This window comes from Hippocampus zosterae, chromosome 16 (genome assembly GCF_025434085.1).
Source record: "Hippocampus zosterae strain Florida chromosome 16, ASM2543408v3, whole genome shotgun sequence".
In the NCBI taxonomy this organism is placed as follows: Eukaryota; Metazoa; Chordata; class Actinopteri; order Syngnathiformes; family Syngnathidae; genus Hippocampus; species Hippocampus zosterae.
In genome coordinates, this window is record NC_067466.1 from 10516679 (window position 1) to 10537507 (window position 20829).

A 20829-nucleotide genomic window follows, 5' to 3' on the forward strand; every position below is an offset into this window, starting at 1 on the left:
TGTATCTCATTCACATACGCGTCTTATCATCTCTCGCTCGCTGGTCAAATTAGGAGCCATTAAATTAATTATTGATTGGGGGCGCTTTGTGTTTCTTTCGGTCAGGCTTCCTTCAGGTATGTCAACAGAGAATTGTCCGTTTGAAATGAGAATGTATTGACCTGTGTTTTAATGATTCCTCCGTTTCATCTCACTCCGTAATGATTGCACAAAAACACACACGCAACATTGGTCAAATCTGCAAAGGGGTAAAGAAAGAAGAAAAAAAAACGATAAATAAAAAAATAAATTGCCCGGCCTAGGAGAGCAGTAATTGCGGAGACGTTTAGGATGCGGCTGAGCGTGTCAAACGTGGGCTACGGCGGGGGAGGGTGAGTGGGGGGGCATTGACAAACACAAGGAGAAGCTGCTCGACACTTCTGGACATTGACTTTGACATTGACAAAGTTGATTTTCCACAATGATGGAGTCCCCTCCCCCTCCCCACCTTTACTGTATCTCCCAGGCCTCCCCGATTATGGGTTTTACTCCACACCCGGTGACCAAAGGGGGGGGCCCTGCTCCTTTGCTGACTATGGCTCCCTGGGGCCCCAGGCGGCTCAGATGCTGCACAGTGAGCATGCCACCTCCGCCTGCAACTCCCCCCTCCAGCACCTACACAGCCCGGATCAGTTTAAGAACCCAGGTTTGTATCTGTCTTAACCGTTTTTCGGACATTTTCACTTTGATTCATGACATTACGCCATGCGGATCTTTCACTTTCCTCATTGTTTGGTTTGGTTTTATTTTCTCTTCCTCTTGTCAAGAAAAAAATCCTCCCTGCCCTATTTAGAGAAACAAATAGAAAAATCAACCTGTCTTGCTGAGAAAATGCATGTTCCCTTTTTGGGCGTGGGTCTTCTTTTCAATTCTGTGTTTCCTTGGGAAGTTGTGTTGCAGCCCCTGCTTGCACCCGAGGGCCTTGCACCGAATGTTATTCATCACTTGCATGTGAGCGGTACGACTAGTGATGAGGTCATGAATGACACTTGACTCTCCAAGCATATTTCAGATTTTATTGAATGGGGATTAAAATGCATATGTTGTTTCTTTCAAGTGTTTTTTTTTTATTTTTATTTATTTTGCTTATCTGTGTTTCTGAATATTACTTTATAGACATTACCTTAGACAAATTGTCCCTTATTTAAGATCCACGCATTGACAATAAGTACATAGCACATGGCCATTTCACTTTCTAGATCACAGAGTCAAACTCAAGGTCCAGGGGGGGCAGATCCTGCCCACCATATCAATTTACCACAAAAGCAGACGGGCCTCTTCATGTTATTGCTAAATAATAGTTCTTTGATCCTGGCAGAAAATCTGTACCTAATTTGATCATTTGTCACTGCCACTTGTGATTTCAAAATCGATTTGTTGTTAAAAAATATATTTTGACTGGACTCACCAGCCAAATGCAATCTGATGAGGTGATTACATATTCATCTGATTTTCATTGTTCAATGAGCAGTCGGAGGAAAATCCGGACGACAAAGTGGCCCGTGAGAAAAATGAATTTGCTCCCCCCCGGCTGGATTCAATGTGTACCGGCCGGTAAATATGTTGTAAGCTTTAGCTCCTTTGAGGGAGCATATTTTCAGATCAAAACAACAATGCGCTAGTCATACAGCGCTAGCCTACATTGTCTGCCGACGCTCCCGTCCTTCCCGGCATGACCGCCCACCAGCATTGGCTATTGTTAAGTAAGGGAAAGTCATTTAGTGGAGTGCTGCGTCTCATTGCAGGTGACAGTGTTGACCTACACGCGGTGCTTAGCTGCCACGTCTCCAGAGACTCTCATGCACTCACTCGGCTTGTTACTGGCAAAAGACTCAAAAGTTGTGACTTAGCTCGTAGAAGCGAAAGTAGGAAGAAAGCCGAGGAGGGAAGTGTGGCCTTCGCAGGCTGGAGGACAAGTCCCAACCTTCCTTTAATAGCACGTTGGCCAGCTGCCTCAGGCAGATGTTGGCATTTACCGCAGCCGCTCGCGACAACATGTAGCTCAGCAAACAGCAGAAACACAGACAGGCTCAACTCCACGGATGTGATTGGAGTTCTAAACCCGTGCGGCTTTGTATTATACGGAACACGTATTATCACAGCATCCTGTGCTCCCAAGAGACTTTTTCTTTTTTTTTTTAACATGCATGAGCTATTCTTTCAACTGTGTAGATTACTTTCACTGAATAAACACATTGTACAGTATGAGTGAAATTTTTTTACATTGGGTTGTGCAGATTCATAGAAAGGCAGATCGTGACGTAGGAAAGGGCTTCGTAAGGTCACAAACCCACTGTGGAATGCGCGGCTTCTTTTCAGGCTTGCGGACACCAGAGAGCAGGCAGTCGACGTCACTAGGTCACATGAATAAGACTTTATACTGTCCGTGTGCCTAAAAATATAACTTCCTCAAGCCGTCTCCACAGTGCAGGCTGCCGATTTGCGGATTTTTTTGGTCTTCTTGCAAAAAAAGAGTTTTTTGAAATGTTTTCTCCATTATAGTGTAAATAATTTTCATTTGTTCTAGTCGACACACAACTTGCTGCTAACATTCAGAAATACTGTATATATATTTAAATAATGTTTTTTTTAATGAAACGAGAAGATTGTGCAACTGTATTACTTGGCTAATGAGCAGGGCTCCAGATTGCAACCAGTAAATTTGCTGACTTTTTTATTTTATTTTTTAAAATAATTCTTCAATGTATTTTTGCTGCTAACAAACTCCCGCTCCACACTTCAGCCCATTTATCAGTAAGTTTTTAAAAATGTGAATATTTATATTTATTTCGTCGGCTTCACAGTGCATAGGTACCGGGTTCGATTCCAGCTCCGGCCTCCCTGTGTGGAGTTTGCATGTTCTCCCCGGGCCTGCGTGGGTTTTCTCCGGGTACTCCGGTTTCCTCCCACATTCCAAAAATATGCATGGCACACTCTAAATTGTCCCTAGGTGTGAGTGTGAGTGCGAATGGTTGTTCGTCTCTGTGTGCCCTGCGATTGGCTGGGAACCGATTCAGGGTGTCCCCCGCCTACTGCCCGGAGACAGCTGGGATAGGCTCCAGCACCCCCCGCCACCCTAGTGAGGATCAAGCGGTTAGGAAGATGAATGAATGAATGAATGAATGAATGAATATTTACACCAGTTGATTGACAGTCTGAAGCAATTTGAAGTAGAGTTCCATTTAGTCTTGTTGCTTACACCGACAATGAAAGTATGTCCTGCTGCTAAATGGTATTTTCCCGACACATAGACAAATTCCACAGAGCTTCTGAGCAAAAGATCAAGCTTTTTCTGTGGGGATTTTATTGTTTTGTTTTTTTTAAAGTAGCTTTTTGCCATCTAAGAATGAGGGCCGGACAAAGGTGCATGTTGGAGCAGACAGCGGAGGAGATTGCTGTGAAGAGATTCGCATTTTTCTCTCGCCCCGGCTGTCTTTTTCTCACCGGCCTTTCCTTCCTATAGTCCCACGGTTACGAGCCTTTAGTATTCATTCGGATTGTCGAAAGACGTTTCATTAGTCTCACTTGCTCTTACTTGCAGGTCAAAGGCGGTAAGTCACGTACAGTGTTTCTTTTCCTGGTCCCCTGATTTAGGACCCGCAAATGAACATGGGTCAAGCTTTCATATTTCCCCCGATGCCTTCTATCTCTTGTCTCACGCACGTATTAGCCGTGGACTTATTGCGCAGGACTGACAAGTTGGCGCGCGGCTCAAAGTGCATTCGGAAGTAATGGCCATGTTTTTGTAGACGGTACTTGTGAGCGGGTCGTACAATAAAACAAACAGGCAATAAACTCTGTCGCACAAATGGGGAAACAAAACTATCCAACGGTGCGTCACTCTCCTCGTTGACAAGTATCCCTTTGCATTATGCATGTCGGCATTTGCACAGCAAGCCTACATGAAGTTGCGAGGCATGCCGGGAGTTTGGAGCAAGCGTGCTTGCTTTCGTGTTGTGCATGATACTGAGTTGATGTCGATGCATGTTGAGCCAACGCGAATAGAACGTCATACTGGATTCACGATTCATTTGACTTCCATTGAGCGAAAAATCACAAAATCCGGCACCGGTCGGATGTCACGTGTTTCTCAGGAATCCAGTGATGAGCTCTATTAGTTGAATGGAACCGAAGTAGCTGACGGGTTGTCGTGAGGTTGTTCTGAGCTGCCCCGCTCCACGTTGTGTTTGTACGCAGGCGCCAACCCATCAAGGCCCGGAGGTTTCCACGGAGCCAATAGCCCAGGGCCCGTGGCCGATCTTTACGGACCCAGCACCCAAGATTCAGCCGTGGGCAACTACATCAGCGCCGCCAGCCCTCAGCCCGGTTCTGGGTTCGGCCCCAGCATCACTGTGAGTAGTCAAGCTTCACCGATGTCTGGCTGCACCTCGCTGTCAGTTGCATTCAACAGTCTGCTCGTTTTACCGCACGTCTTATTGCAAACTCCTCAACTTGTGTCAGTTACCTCAGCAAGGCTCCAGTCACGAGGTTTGTGTTTTGCGTCCCGACCTAATTTCACTCAGGTGACAATTCTGTCTGTCGCCTGTGTGCACATGGGGATGAACCTAATTTCAGTTTGGAAAGTTACTTGTGTCAAATGCTAATGTTTATTTCCCTCAGCAGTAGCTGCGATTACCTCACTTTACCCCGCGTGTGGCGCTTGTAGGAACAAAATGTGTGTTATTTTTAGAAAGCCAGCTGTCCCAAGGCTTGAGTTCACCTCACCACCAAACAGATTTTCGTCTCCGTCAGCGTCCGATTGCCGCTGCTTGATTTACCTCCTGTTTCACTGACTGGTTAGCCGATGCTTGCTACGTCAACTTGTAAATGTAAAAAGAGCGGGGCGGGTAAAGGTGGTATTAACAAAGACGGGTTGATGACTTTCTCAATCCGAGGCCACTTATTTATTGATTTACACGGCACAATTCTTACACAAGGCACCTCAGAGTGCTTCGCGCAAGCAAAGACGCAACGCCGAAAACCATTCGCGACGGCAACAGAGAACAATAACATTCAGAAGCCGAGCAGAGAAAATGAAAAGTTGCTGACGAAAAGAACATTGCAACATTTGAGCAAACAAGTTCTCTCTTGAGCAGCTCTGAAGGGAAACACTTGCGTTAAAATATTCTTCGAAACTTATTGTTGATTGGCAACCTCACTCGGGGCGGTTTATCTATGACCACCTCTCAATGTAGTTTTTACATGCACGCGTGCTGAATAAATAAATGAAGATTACAGACGGCGAGTTGTGCTGCAATAACGATTGGCAAGTAGATGGCCCAATGATTGCATTCACAATGGCCAAAAAGCTGGCAAATGATGGTCCTGTCAGACCAATCAGGGGCCGTGTGACTCGGACAGCAAAACGGGACGCAATGTCTCAGACAAATACATGCCGACGGAGGTAATGAAATCACTAACGATTTAAGGATTCAAATTCCGGCCCAGTTGCAAAACGATAGGGTGTGAAGGAGAAGATTACTCTCATCTACCTTTATGTTTAACCCTGGAGAAGCCACGTGGTAAAATTTGACCCCTATAAACTCTGCTACTCAAATGCTACCCTTAAATCCCAAAGGATCAAATTTAGCCCTAATCCTCAATTAGGATTAGCATTAAATATTTGAAAAGAAACATATATTTTTTTGTGTGCAGTGAACATAGCAGTTATTTAATGTAAAATTCATTATGTTCCAAAGAAGAAAAGGGTTCTTTGGTTCTCCAGGGTTTTTAAGATGAAGATCATTCGCACTGTGACATTGGCCGCCCCTTTTCATTCTCATTGAGTGATTTAGAGCAACTCGAATCAATTTGAAGCGAGGCCTCCAAGCTCACGTTTACACAACTGGTCAAAGTAGTCGGTCGTCATTTTTATTTATGATGTGTTAAAAAAAAAAAAAGCTCTTATATTCTCACGACTATTCAACCAAGCGACCCCAATGAATGGACGCCTGTTTACACTCCTGTCCGGACCTGGATGGTTCAGCGAACCATTTGTTTGCTTGGCACTTCTCGTGGACCTCATTGAATATTTCATTGGAGTTTTTATGGCCCGAGAATGGTGAAGCATGGCTGAACTGCTGGACTGGCACTCAGCTTGTTGGGGCATGTATTGAATAGTTCTACACGATTAAACTGACTGAGGAAGAAGAGGCTATGCAAATAACACCTGCTTTTGTGGGAATAAAAAGTAATTAGCATATGGGTTGAGGTGGCATAATGAAGAGCCCATTAGTCCTGCAGGACTACAGAGTGAGGCACACTTAGTACTACACATCATTAAACTGAGTTGCGCAAAGCATAACGCGGCGGTTGAACACATGCATGTGTGGCATGTATCACTTTACTGGGCTTTGGTGCGTGTGAGAGCGTGTTGCCTGATTTGCATCGAAACAAGCACAAATAATTGCTTTTATGGTATCCAAAAAAAAAAAAAGACAGAAGCCATGTTTTTCCATTTGCTTCAAAAGCGAAACCTTTGTTAATTGTTTTAGGTCCACTGGCTAGCAGCCATCATTGGCTGGCATCAGTTTAGGGAGCAAAATATTTGTTAGGAAGGATCAGGTTGGCTCGTTTACAAGGCAGATTTACCAGCTGTGAGTTTACCAACGGATGTGGACCGGTATCCTTTTCCAGTTGTTGCTTCACTGGCTACTATTTAGGATATAGTTGAAAGCATGTGTAAATAAGCAGCTCCATTTCCATATTTGAAGTCATAAATAGTTGATTTGGTGGGGGGGGTTGTTTTGTTTCGTTCTGGGATGGTGAAACCGCTGTGGTAAATTTACATTTGACGGTGGTAAAGAGACATTGGGCCATGAATAAAAACACCATCAGAAGCTAAAAAGAGCCAAGCCAATCATTCTATGTGCTCTAGATTTATATCCATCCATCCGTTTTCTGTCACACACACACACACACGTGGGAGTGAGCTGGAATGGAGCTCAGTTTAAAAAGATCAAAGTTGAACTCGACTCCAATCGGCAGAAGCCGTATAGAGACGGAAGGGGTGCATGGATGGATCATTTCAGTTTTTTTTCCACCGACAATGGCCTATATTACCCCATACGGCTGTCTCCTGGCTGGTCCATCAATATTGTCAACCACTGAGTAGTTGATCCAGGGTTGCCATGGCAACCCGAGCCGTTCTATTAATTTCGAGCGAAGCGGTACCATTCCGATCATTTTTTTTCACACAATTATTGTCAGGTAGAATCGGAATTTATTTGTGCCTTTTAGCAAGATTCCGGCTTCCCCTGGTGGATGATGCCAATATGCCAGCGTTATTAAATCATCTCGTCACAATCAGCCGGCAATGCTGAATGCTGATGGGGCCTCGTCATCAGCGTTGCACACGACTTCAGAGTCACGCTCGGCTGCTTTTATTAATCCCTTTAGCCACTATCAAAATAGCGCCGGCAAAGAAGCCGTAATGATTTTAACTGTTTTTATATGCAAGACAATTAGAACGCAATTAGTTGATTGAGGCGATAACGTCGGCTAATCACAGCTGAAAGGGCTGCTCCTTTCTTTGCTCGTGATTTCCACCAACTTGTCAGCAGCCACTCTCACGCTAGCCTGATTAGCTGAGCGGCGCCATGATCGCATTCTGGGATGGTTTATGATCTCGCCGTGCGCTTATATCTAATCGCTTGTGTGTGTGTGTGTGTGTGTGCGTGTGTGTGTGTAAGTATTTTAGCATCATATATGTATGAGATAGTCTCAATGTAACATGCTTGATTTGAGAGAGTGTACTTTCTCCAACATAATAATAATCATATAGTACTCAAATAATGTTAATAAATGCAGCATGTTCCCAAAAAATCGACACTATTTTCTAGTCTAGTAGCATTGTCGATTCTCAAGATATGCAAAAATTAAGTGTATTGTAAAACTTGTAGGTATTTCAAAAAGAGGTGATTAAAGTTTGTCTTCTGCCGAGTTGTCGGCAAATGAGGAATGACTATTTTAGTACTTTCCTGTGGTGGATATTCCGCCGTAGTTTCTTCAAAGCTCCTGTAGCTCAAGGTAACAGGTCAGTGTGAGGCCGCGGCTGTGTGCCGGCAGTCGATTGAGTCCGCCGACGAGGGCTCGGCAAATAATTGACACCTTGATTTCTTAAAAGTCAGATTAGTGGTTCAAAATGGGGGCCAGAGACGGGGGGGTTCACAGATTGTTTGACTACATTTTACTTCACCACTGTCAGATTTATACTGCCTTTTCTTAACAAATGTGACTAAAAGTTCTTTCTTTGAAAATTAAACGTTAGTTTAATGTTTCACGTTTTCTTTCTTTTAAGGTGAAGAATGACATATAATAGCAACAATGTTATGGGTTTTTATGGTGTTAAAATATGTGAACAAAGTCACACACGGTTTAAAAAAAACACACACACAAATTTAATTAAATACATTCAATTAAACACAAAACAAAACTGGATAGCAGAAAATCCATGAGGGCAACAAAGAGTAAAATGTGTCAAGTGTTAAAATCGATTCAAAGATCTAAATCTGTTTGCAAATGTTGTTCATCAATAAATCTGATGTTTTTAACATGAAGCCAATTTTTGAAGAAACATTGTTGTCACTGAGTTACTCGGATATGAAACCATGTCCATTTTTGGGAACAAACTGTGAATCCTGTACATGACAACATTTAGCTGCTAAGCTAGCTTGCGGAGTGTCAATTGAACATCAAATGAAAAAGTTGATATGACTCACTTTTTTCCTTGAAATGCATACTGACAACAGCACTAACTGTACACTTTTAGGGCCCCTTGATTGCGACAGCTTTTACAAATGGATACCATTGAACAGGTGGCCTGCTTGCCATCTCATCAGAGGTATTGCATTTTATTTCCTGTGCTTTTTTTTTTCTTTTTCTTTTTTTTTTTTATCAGTCCTCTCTTTATTTCATGTCCGTAACATCCGTCGTCCTCCACATTGCAGAGCGGCAAGTAAAGCCTGAGTGTGACTCAGTGGCCACAGCAGTGCCAAGATGTACACTTGAGCTCAATTTGGCGCCGTTTTCAATTTGTTTTTGTCAGAGTTGATTGTCAAAAAGCTTTTCAATTTAGTCATTTCAATTATTTTAGCGTGGTTTTACTACCCCTAAATTTCACTGCATTTTTTTTTCCAATCGGCTAAACCTGCAATAAAAAGCGGGAACTGCAAGGTGTCTTCAAAGATTCCTATTAAATTCCTACGCCTTTTTTTATTTGAAATGCAATGATCTTCATTTGTGGATGAAATCGACACGACTGCATGAGAATTGTTGTCAACCAAATTTCTGTTCTAATTAAAAATGTATTCAATTTTCATACAGTAGGCACACTTCATTACAGCTATACCTGATGGTTTTTTTAATTGTTCTATATGTATGGCCAAGAAGTGTTTTTCATGTAAATATTCAATGTAATAAGTTAGTGTCACTATGAACTATGTTAATATGAATTTTAGAGATCCATAAAGGGTATATCTGATATATTCTATGCTCATCCTGAAATTTCACTCAAAAGCCGACCATCCCTCATTTATCGTTTGTTAACTTACAGTTTGGCTCCGTTACTTTTACACCCGCCACCACTTCGACCAAAGCGAACGTAAAGAGTGACATTCGAGAGCTAAGTGAAGTGTACGCCTTGGCGGAAACGAGACTAACCGAGCTCAATCGTAGCATCTCAGGAAGGATGGCATCGTGTTAGTCTCGTGTTCGAGGTTGCTCGTGGGCCTTCGCCGACACTCACGCTGCGCTGCAGCTCTGCCAAGTTACTTTCTTCATCACGTTGTCAACACTTTTCCGGAAGCAGTTTTGAACTCTCAGCTCTGCTTTTCAAGTACCGAGCCTCCATCTCACCTTCAACTTCCATGACCAAAATAGACTCATCATAAACCATCGGAAAAAGACAGTCAATGTCTGTTTTCATGTCACATTTGCAGCATGCGCACATTTCATCCTGCATGAAGTCCCGTTGACTGTCACCCTGATCTTTTATTTGGTTTTCGGGTGACTGCCGCTCTCACCCCGCTCTCCTCTCTCCAGCAGAGTTTGTCTGGCGGCCCAGGAAAGACGGGACGAAGTTTCTAATTGGCTTTGTGTGCAGGTGGCGCTACTGAGGCACAGCGGACAGGCTAAAAGAGCCAGCAAGTGGTAACCATATGAAGAAGAAAAGAAACTGTTGAGTCATCTCAGAAAAAAAAGAACAACTGCTGTACTATATTCCAAACCTCCTATAACGTCAGCGCCCTGGTTTGGTTTGATGTTTCACGTCTCTTTCCGCCTCTTTTCTTTCCTGTGCGTCGGTTGCTCTGATTTTAGCACCACACGATGTTTGTGTCATTTTGTTTGTTTTCTTTTTCTGCTTTTTAAACTGTGGTCGACATGGCAGAAAAAAAAGAAGAAATCAGCTTGTAATGTCTTTGGTAGCTTGAAGGTGAAATGAAGCATTCAAGCTCAACCCACACACACACACACACAAAGACAGTCGCTGTGCAAGATTCTTAGATTTGAAAAAAAAATCGGCAAATCGGCTATGATGGTATCAAAATAATAAATCTGAGTAGCGCTTTTATTTCTTGTGATGTCTCATTGATAACCATGATGACCTATTTTTAGGCAATACAAAGAGGACTCCAATATTTTTATGGTCCTTTTTTTATAAGTGTTGTTTTTGTTGTTTAGAAATATATAAATATTAAGTGTGTGTGATTGTGTGTGTGTGTGTGTATATATATATATATATATATATATATATATATATATATATATTATACATATACAGTACATACACACGCATATATATGCTATAACAAATTTCATATAAACATTGTGAAAACTTGCGAAAAAGTAATGTAGCTGTACATATTATTCCAGTCACTGCATATAACCAACTCAGTGAAAGAATAGCATATTTTTGTGATGGTGTGTCAAAGAACATGTTATAGCGTGTGAATAGAAGAAAAGGCTGTAAACACTCATGATTCTGATGATGATGATGATGATTATTATTGTTATTGTTATTATTATGATACCTTACCCCCGCCCCGTCCCCCCCACTGGAAGACGGTAACCGCCCTTAGACCAACACACACTTGTTGCTCTGTAAATAGTCAAAAGCTGAATCGTTTTATAGCGTCAAACCAGCAAATTTATGAATGGTGTGTTCAGTCAGTCAAGATTTATGAAATTTAAAAAAAAAGAGGAAAAAAAGAAAAAATAACAACAAAAAAGATCCGAATTGGTATCTTTTGTGAAGCTGTAAAGATGAGGAGAAGAAGAAAAAAAAAGATTTTAATCCAAAGCACACTGTACTTTTAGATTGCATTTTGTGCATTTATGCGGACACTTTTATACTCTTCTGGGTTTTCTCTTATTGTTTGTATCATCCTGCTCCTTCCCAAATTCTTTTGGGAACAAACAATGTATGGGCTCTGCGCATGAGCTCGCTTGTGTTTTTGTTTTGTTTTTTGTTGTTGTTTGAATTAGGAAAGGTTTTTTTGTTTTTTTATACCATACCTCAGCCTTGGGAATTCTGTTGTGGAATCATGGGCAGGTTTAATTTATTCTCACGTAAATGAAAACACTGAATGATTGAAATAGATCTATTGATTAAAAAAAAAACAGAGAGAAAAGAAATCATTGCACTGTGAGTAGTGAAGTACAGGCCATTTCCTATTTGCACATGTTCATGTTGGCTTTTTAAAAGGCGGCCCTGTGCTTTGGGATTAGCGTGAAGGATTTTTTTTTTTTTTTTTGATTCGCCTGTTCTGAAATAGACAAAACACCTTTGAATTGTGAGGTGACTCAACAGCTTTGCTAAATAGTAGTTGACATGTTTGACCTTTGCTTTGCTTTTATTGGACCCGTGACTCATCTGAACGTATTTATTCTGGGTCTCACACTGAATTACTCATTCTCAAACCACAAACGTTTCGCTTGTAATAATAATAATAATAATAATAATGATGATACGCTCCCGGAGTGTCGTCAGCTATTTCAAGGTCATCCGGCGGAATGGATGGTGTGCATTCTGCTGCATAATAATTATGTATCGTTTATTTTTTTTCCTGTTGTTTTTGTTGTTGCCGTTGTTGTTGTTCCTCCCACTTGCAAACAACCAGGTTAAGAAATATGCTGGATACCTTTAAAGTCAATGGTATGGAATGATCAAGTAATAATTTAAAGGAGAGAAAAAAAATACAACTTGTAATGTTCACATGTAAAAGAAAATACAAAAATGACCAAAAAAACCCAAGGACAAACAAACAAAAAAAAGAAGAAAAAAAAAGAAAGATGCTTATTTGCTGATTTCTAGTTCAATTTTGTTGTGGTTTCTATATGAATAATAATTGTACTATACTATTAAAATGTACTGTGCATCCATTACTTTTATCTCTTTCCATCCTCGGAAGATCTTTTGTTACTCATTCATGTATTTCATGGGTGTGTAAAGAAATAACTTGTAAACGCTGTGCTGTCTTTGCTCCCAGTCTAGTGCTTCATTGTTGTTCTCCCCTCTGCTCCGCCTCTCCTTCCTTTTCCTCTTCCTCTTCCCTTCTCTGGCCTCCCCCCACCTCCCTTGAAGTACAAGTAGATGTTTTGTAGAACTCACGAATATGATAGATGTAGTGACTGTAGTAGATTTAGGACCAGTCAAGATAGACACTAGACCTTTCTCTCAGCGACCATGTTAGTCTCACATCATCACACTTGGACCTTTCAGTTCTTGTTTTTCCTTCCTCTTCTTCTACTCCTTCTTCTTCTGTTGACGTCACTTCTCTCGCGTGGTTTCAGCGAACCAAAGCTCTCGTAGATGGACGATAGAGGGAAACACTTGCTGGGAGGTGGAAGTGTACACAAAGGCATTATTTGGATATCCCACCCTTGAATGTTTTTAAAGGGGTGTGCCATACTACCTTAAATGCTAACGCTCGATATGCAAAATGTGTATTCTTTGATTTGCTTTTGCAAAGGGGCGCGCCGTCATCGTTTCTCAAGCGCGAGTCCGTCGTTTCTATCGAACCGCTGACTCTTTCAAGACCACTCTTAAATAGTTATGTTAGTCCAAGGGTGATTTATGCGGAGTTTATAACTCCTTGAGATGTAATACATTGGAATAGAATGGGTGGAAAAGAAATTTGAACCCGGGCCCGAGAATCCAATCGCTTGAACCAGTCATATTCAAAACGGCAAGGGCTTCAAGTGGGATACTTTCATATCGTGATTCCTCAAATAGTGACTGTGGGAGTGTTTGAGATGAGGCTTCGCTCCTTGGCGCCTCTCTGGTAATGGAGATGGAAGTAATTGTTGCCCACCCGCGTTTTGCGCCATCGCATACGATCGAAGCTCAAGCGCTTTTTGCACTTGCGGCAAAGAATGTAAGACCATCCCACATTTGCACATTGTTTAGTTATTTGTTTAACTGACACGTTTCTTTTTTAAACCGCCGTTTCTAAATTTACCGTAGTTTGTCGAAAACCACAATTGAAATGATACCAAAAGGATGGTGTGATGAACTTACCTCACTGTACTGTGACAATTTTCTTCTTCGTTAACGTCAATAATGCTGTCCAAAAGCTATGATGTCGCGCTACATACTCTTGTAGCTGTTTGGTAGCCTATTCATGTTCAACAAATCAGGTTTTTGTGCGCCAGACCAAACATTAGCAATTGGTGGAAAGGCAGCTACAGTTAAGGTAATTCTCCATCAAAGTGTAATTTTGGCTAGCCGGTCTAGTAGAGTGATGGCCACTATTTGAGGAAATAGGATATTCATAAATTGCTCCCATCGAGATTGTTATTCGACAATTAAGTATAATAGATCAACAAATCACAGCAACTCGGACTGAAAGAGTGCTTGCCGAATGGAATTGAAGCTATCACGAGCATTCATGTTTACGTTAAACATGTGAAACATTTCCACAAAAAAAAGAGAGATTATAATCAAAAACAAAGACATTTAACCTCTTTGTGCTGTTTAGCCTTCTATCCAACAGGGTAAAAAAAAAAGTGTTCCTTCGCGTTAGTTTAACTGTAGTCTATATCGCCAATAGCTTAGAAGAGAAATAGCATTAGCATCATTTTTAGAATGAAGCCACCTGAACAGAACAAAAACTTGAACTTTCTTTGCCACCAATGGCCTCCGTAGTGTAGTGATGCAGTAGCTTGGACTTTAAGGTAGCATGGCTATGTGTGGCTCTCATTTCATTTGATCGCAAACTGACAGCGCTTTGCAGCTGATGAATGTTACTCATTTTAGTCGACGTAGCTTCTCCATTCAGGGAGAGGGGAGGGGGACTTGGTTTAAGAAAAAAAAATCTTTGGAAAAAAAAGCAATTAAAAAAAAGTCCACCTGGAAGGTGTTGACATTTATGTACTACCGTATCCATTGAAACTTGAATCTCGAGGCAAGTGCTAGGCAATGGCCACACTTCACTTAGCTCGCCCACACGCTGACTTTTCTGTCATCTTGTCCGCTAGACAAGCAGCGGCTCCGCATCCACTCAATTCCACTCTTGAATGTTCTCCGTCAACGCCACCCCAGAAGAAGCTTAACAAAGCGGCGCTTTTCGATAAGCTATCTTGTTTGAAAAAGTGGGCTGTCACCGTGACCACAAAGTTAGTCTTCTTTATTTTTATTTGGAGGGGGGGGGGGGTTTGCACATCTCATCACACGCTCACCACAGAAGCTTTCAAGATGGCAGAAAAGAAACGCGTTTAGAGTCAATTTCCAGTTGAAAGCATCACCACCTCCCATGCAATAGACATATGCGTGTGTCTTCATTAAGTAGGAGTGTCTGACTAATACTAGCCTGCAGACTCGTGCATGTGTAGTAGGACTGTCCTGTCCCATCACTATTCCATTGTTGGAGCCCATCCCAGGTGCATTGTGGGAGATGTGTCTTGCATCGCTCTCGGGCCATTCCTAACACTTGCCCCCTCTTTTTTCATTTTTTATTCCGTTAACCGACTTTTTATGGCGAGAGACGGACAGACAGACTCGACTGACCTGATCTGAAAGCATCTTTCAGGTTACCATATAGGCTTGCTAAAGCCCCGTGTAAAATATGTGGAAAATAATAATGGATGGATGGGGGTCTCTCACATATCAAATGTGGAAAGTCTAATTTTATATTTGTATTTTCAAATAATAATATTGACAAAAAAATTGTCTGTGAAAGGTTTCCATCCTCTACTGTGGTCCAGAAATTGATGTGTCTGTCTGGAAAATAAATACAATAAACTGAATTGTTATATGACTTGTTTTTGTTTTTTTTTTTTTGGGCGGGCGAATGATCAAATTTACTCAGCGTCACATTTTTTTAAACACTAAGATTAATGTTGGAATCCATACTGAATCACTTATACACATTACATCCATTCACAGAGTTAAGTAGCATAGAAAGGCGGTCCATAAATCGAAGTTCTCTTTATGTTTGCAGCCCCAAACGTTCGATGCCTCCAGTGAGCAAACAAGTGATGCTGCATAGTTATGCTTCCCTCCAGTGGCCATACCTGGTACTACATATACACTCTGGAAAATAATCCAATCAACCACCATTTTTTTCTCATCAGCATCATCGTAAAGAGCGTAAATATCAGCTAAGGCTCAGTGACTAAATGGCTGTAGATGGAATAAGAGGATGAATCAACGTGAGGAAGAACACCCGCACACATGAGTTGGGCTTAATAAAGGTTGAAATTCGGTCATTCCAATTCCAGGTTTATCATCATTATTCACATTCCATTCACTCTCATGCATTGTTTATTGAACATATTATTTTATGTTCAATAAACAATGCAGACGCCATATATCACTTTCAAAGATGTGTAATGTGGTAACTCCATCAGTCTTGTTGACAAGCTGATCGATCAGTCACAGCGCCAGTTGTAGTTGGACGTTTCTCGAGACCTTTGAGGCTCCAGGTAAGAAGGACTCTGAAGAAGCACTCAATGGAGAAGCAAAGATATCCCTTGTTAAATAATCGACGTAGCCGCGAGACAGTGTCAGCTCAGCGGCCTTATGCGGGGGATTTTCACATGACGTTGCATTGTCCAAAGCAGTTTTTGTCAGTGAGATGGGCCCTCATTCATTGTCTCTGGGGGACCCCTTTGCCTTGGGGCCCAAGCTAATTAACCTATTGGGAGAGTTCTATCTTCACTTTGACAACCATGTGGCATGTTGTTGCCAAGGAACTATTTTGAAGTGAGTTAAGGACTTTGATTTTGACAAAAAAATGCATTTGCTGCCATCCTGTGATATTTACTTGCAATTCGAGGCTGGGTTTTTAACCCTTTCATGCACCCTATAACCCAGACATGTCCAACTTCGGGCCTGGAGGGCCACTGTCCTGCCTGTTTTCCAGCCCTCCCGCCTACAACACACCTGATTCAGATGATCAGCTCATCAGCCAACTCTAAAGCAGCATTAGAACGAACCTGATGATTTGAATCAGGTGTTTTGCTCCTGGGAGGGCTGGAAAACAGGAAGGACAGCGGCCCTTGAGGACCAACTTTGGACACCCATGCTGTTACCTGAAAACACGGCCTCAAAAAATAACTTTACGACCAAAAATGGTCGCAAAGTCGTAAAATTTTACGACTTTATACTATGTATAGGTCGTAAAACCTATACATGTTAATTTTTTTTCGGTTAAAAACCATAAGATATCCTTTATTTGTCCCGCAATGGGGAAATTACAAATGTATATAGTTAGGCATTTTTAGCCGAAAAAACGACCATATAGTAGGGCGTTTTTAGCCGAGAAAAACGACCAAGTATAGTCAGGCGTTTTTAGACAAAAAAACGACCATTCATAGTAAGGCAATTTCAGCCCCCAAAAAACGACCATGGATAGTAAGGCGTTTTTAGCTGGAAAAAACGACCATGTATTGTAAGGTGTTTTGAGCCGAGAAAAACGACCATGTATAGTAAGGTGTTTTTAGCACCAAAAAATGACCGTGTACAGTAAGGCGTAAAATGTAAATATAGTAAGGCGTTTTTAGCCGAGAAAAACAACCATGTATAGTAACCATGACCATGTATAGTAAGGCGTTTTTTTTTCATCGAAAAAAACGACCATGTATAGTAAGGCGTCTTTAGGCGAGAAAAACGACCATGTATAAGGCATTTTTAGCTGACAAAAACGACCATGTATCGGAAGCCGTTTTGAGCTGAAAAAAAAACGACCATATATAGTAAGGCGTTTTTACCAGAAATTTTTAGCCGAAAAAAACAACCATGTATAGTAAGGCGTTTTTAGGCAAAAAAAAACGACCATTCATAGTAAGGCAATTTTAGCCCCCATAAAACGACCATGGATAGTAAGGGGTTTTTAGCTGGAAAAAACGACCATGTATAGCAGGGGTGCCCACACTTTTTCGGCCTGAGATCTACTTATGACGTGACCGAGTCAAAATGATCTAAAAATGAAAAACACATGTAAAAATGTATATATATATATATATATATATATAATTATTTTTGTTTGTACATTATAGATATGCATGATATGCATATCTATATGCATCAACCTGTATAGCACAATACAACAAATAAATGCTTTGTAATTACCTTACTCTGACGACTTGCACTGAATTAAATCAGACAGGGATGCATAGTCCGGACAGTAGCTGCTGATAGCCAGCCTCAAGCAGATTTCCAGATGCTCATCAGTCATGGTGGAACGGTACTTGGATTTAATGATCTTCATGTGGGAAAAGGCTGACTCACATAAATAAGTGGAGCCAAATAATGCGGTCAAAAATGTAGCACATTTCCTGATGTTGGGGTACTTTTCCTGTGGGAGTAAGTTCCAGAATTGCACTTTGAAAACGACATTATAAAAAATAACTCCTCTTCCCACTCCTTATGATAGTGGTAGGTCTTTGGATTTTTACTTAGTCCAGCTTTTCCACTCATATTTATATCCTGTCTTATTCTCAAATTTACGAGAGTTGTGCAGTAATTAGCAGAGTTGAATGCGCATGCGCAGTGATGCGTGTGTCAGAGAAAGTTCCAATGTAATTGTCAGGACGGATAAAAAATAATAATAATAATTGTCAGGATGGATTTTTTGTGATTTTCTATCGAATTCTTAAATAAAGATTGTGATTTTAAAAAAAACTGTCAGGGCGGATGGTCAACCTGATCTACCCACAATGCCTTTCAGATCTACCGGTATTTTGAGCCGAGAAAAACGACCATGTATAGAAAGGCGTTTTTTAGCCGAAATTTTCAGCCGAAAAGAACGACCATGTATAGTAAGGCGTAAAATGTAAATATAGTAAGGCGTTTTTAGCCGGAAAAAAAAGACCATGTATAGTTAGGCATCTATACTATGCCGTTTTTTTGACTAAAAACGCCTTACTATACCATGTCGTTGTTTTCGGCTAAAATCGCCTTACACTATGACGTTTTTTTCGGCTAAAACGCCTTACTATACCATGTCTTATTTTTCGGGCTGAAAACGCCTTACTATACTATGTCGTTTTTTTCGGGCTAAAAACGCCTTACTATACTATGTCGTTTTTTTTTCGGCTAAAAACGCCTTACACTATGTCGTTTTTTGGGGGGCTAAAAACGCCTTGCACTATGTCGTTTTTTTCGTGCTGAAAACGCCTTACTATACTATGTCAGGTTTTTTTCGGGCTAAAAACGCCTTACTATACCATGTCGTTTTTTCGACTAAAAACGCCTTACACTATGTCGGGGGTTTTTTGGGCTAAAAACGCCTTACTATACTATGTCGTTTTTTTCGGGCTAAAAAAGCCTTCCTCTACTATGTAGTTTTTTCCGACCTAAAAACGCCTTACTATACTATGTCGTTTTTTTTCGGCTAAAAACGCCTTACACTATGTCGTTTTTTGGGGAGCTAAAAACGCCTTACACTATGTCGTTTTTTTCGGGCTAAAAACGCCTTACTGTACTATGTCGTTTTTTTCGACTAAAAACGCCTTACTATACCATGTCGGGGGTTTTTTCGAGCTAAAAACGCCTTACTATATACTATGTCGTTTTTTTCGGGCTAAAAACGCCTTACTATACTATGCTGGGTTTTTTTGGCAAAAAACGCCTTACTATACTATGTCGGTTTTTTTCGGGCTAAAAACGCCTTACTATACTATGTAGTTTTTTTCAGGCTAAAAACGCCTCACTATACTATGACGTTTTGTTCGAGCCAAAATCGCCTTACTATACTGTCGTTTTTGTCGGGCTAAATACGCCTTGCACTATGTCGTTTTTTTCGGGCTAAAAATGCCTTACTATATACTATGTTGTTTTTTTCAGGCTAAAAACGCCTTACTATACTATGTCGTTTTTTCGACTAAAAACGCCTTACACTATGTCGTTTTTGGGGGGGGCTAAAAACGCCTTACACTATGTCGTTTTTTTCGGGCTAAAAAAGCCTTACTATACTATGTCGTTTTTTCAGAGCTAAAAACGCCTTACTATACTATGTTGTTTTTTTTTCGGCTAAAAACGTCTTACACTATGTCGTTTTTTGGGGAGCTAAAAACGCCTTACACTATGTCGTTTTTTTCGGGCTAAAAACGCCTTACTATACTGTCGTTTTTTCGACTAAAAACGCCTTACTATATATACCATGTCGGGGGGTTTTCGGGCTAAAAACGCCTTACTATATACTATGTCGTTTTTTTCAGGCTAAAAACGCCTCACTATACTATGACGTTTTTTTCGAGCTAAAATCGCCTTACTATACCATGTCGTTTTTGTCGGGCTAAATACGCCTTGCACTATGTCGTTTTTTTCGGGCTAAAAACGCCTTACTATATACTATGTCGTTTTTTTCAGGCTAAAAACACCTTACTATGTCGTTTTTTACCGTGTCGTTTTTTGGGGGGCTAAAAACGCCTTACACTGTCGTTTTTGGGGGGGCTAAAAACGCCTTACACTATGTCGTTTTTTTGGGGCTAAAAACGCCTCACTATACTATGACGTTTTTTTTCGAGCTGAAAACGCCTTACTAAACCATGTAGTTTTTTTCGGCTAAAATCGCCTTACTATACTGTCGTTTTTGTCGGGCTAAAAACGCCTTGCACTATGTCGTTTTTTTCAGGCTAAAAACGCCTTACTATATACTATGTCGTTTTTTTTCAGGCTAAAAACGCCTTACTATGTCGTTTTTTACCATGTCGTTTTTTGGGGGGCTAAAAACGCCTTACACTGTCGTTTTTTTCGGCTAAAAACGCCTTACTATATTATGTCGTTTTTTACCATGTCGTTTTTTTGGGGGCTAAAAACGCCTTACACTATGTCGTTTTTGGGGGGGCTAAAAACGCATTACACTATGTCGTTTTTTCGACTAAAAACGCCTTACTATACTTTGTCGAATCTGGGATCCCTTTGCATTGGGTTCTCAACGCACTCACCACTGGATCACGGGGCCCTGGGCTCATTGAGCTTTAAATACATGCTTCTCCTCAGCCGCCACCTCTGGTCAGTTGATAAAAGTTTAGGGATGGCGGGAGCCTGCAGGCTCCACACTGGAGGGCTTGAGCCAGGATTGAACTTGTAATTTCTGGGTTGGGAAGTCAACACACTAACCAGTGGACCACGCTTCTCCCAATAAAATTTGAATTACTCCTGTGATATTTGTTTCGTAAGGCCAACGTTGGAACAAAATAGCCGGTATATCATGTGGGCCAGAGCTGGAATTGAACCCTGGACCTTCACATCAGCAGCCTGCCACCTATACCAGTCAGCCACAGCCCGAACATGAGGAAGTCAGTTTAGTTCTATGATATATGTTTCTGAAGGCCAACGTTGGA

The 20829-nt window shown here is 41.2% G+C and overlaps 2 protein-coding genes across 13 annotated transcripts in view; both read left to right on the plus strand.

Moving 5' to 3' along the window:
• The window catches only part of LOC127588109 (vascular endothelial zinc finger 1-like), a 288931-nt gene extending 273635 nt beyond the window's left edge, over positions 1-15296 (plus strand). For 2 of the 3 annotated variants that reach the window (XM_052046677.1, XM_052046679.1), the window contains exons 6-7: positions 5747-8881; positions 10081-15296. The gene's annotated coding sequence lies outside the window, so the exon portion shown is untranslated. The remainder of the gene's footprint in view (positions 1-5746; positions 8882-10080) is intronic. The other variant, XM_052046678.1, reaches the window with a different exon arrangement.
• msi2b (musashi RNA-binding protein 2b) overlaps positions 1-15296 on the plus strand; it is a 225664-nt gene extending 210368 nt beyond the window's left edge. For 2 of the 10 annotated variants that reach the window (XM_052046681.1, XM_052046685.1), the window contains exons 12-15: positions 506-685; positions 4237-4391; positions 8810-8881; positions 10081-15296. In XM_052046681.1, coding sequence (XP_051902641.1) covers positions 506-685; positions 4237-4391; positions 8810-8851 — 377 coding nt within the window. In that variant the 3' untranslated portion in view covers positions 8852-8881; positions 10081-15296. The remainder of the gene's footprint in view (positions 1-505; positions 686-4236; positions 4392-8809; positions 8882-10080) is intronic. The other 8 variants (XM_052046680.1, XM_052046684.1, XM_052046687.1 and 5 more) reach the window with 5 other exon arrangements.
• Positions 15297-20829: the final 5533 nt, after the last annotated feature.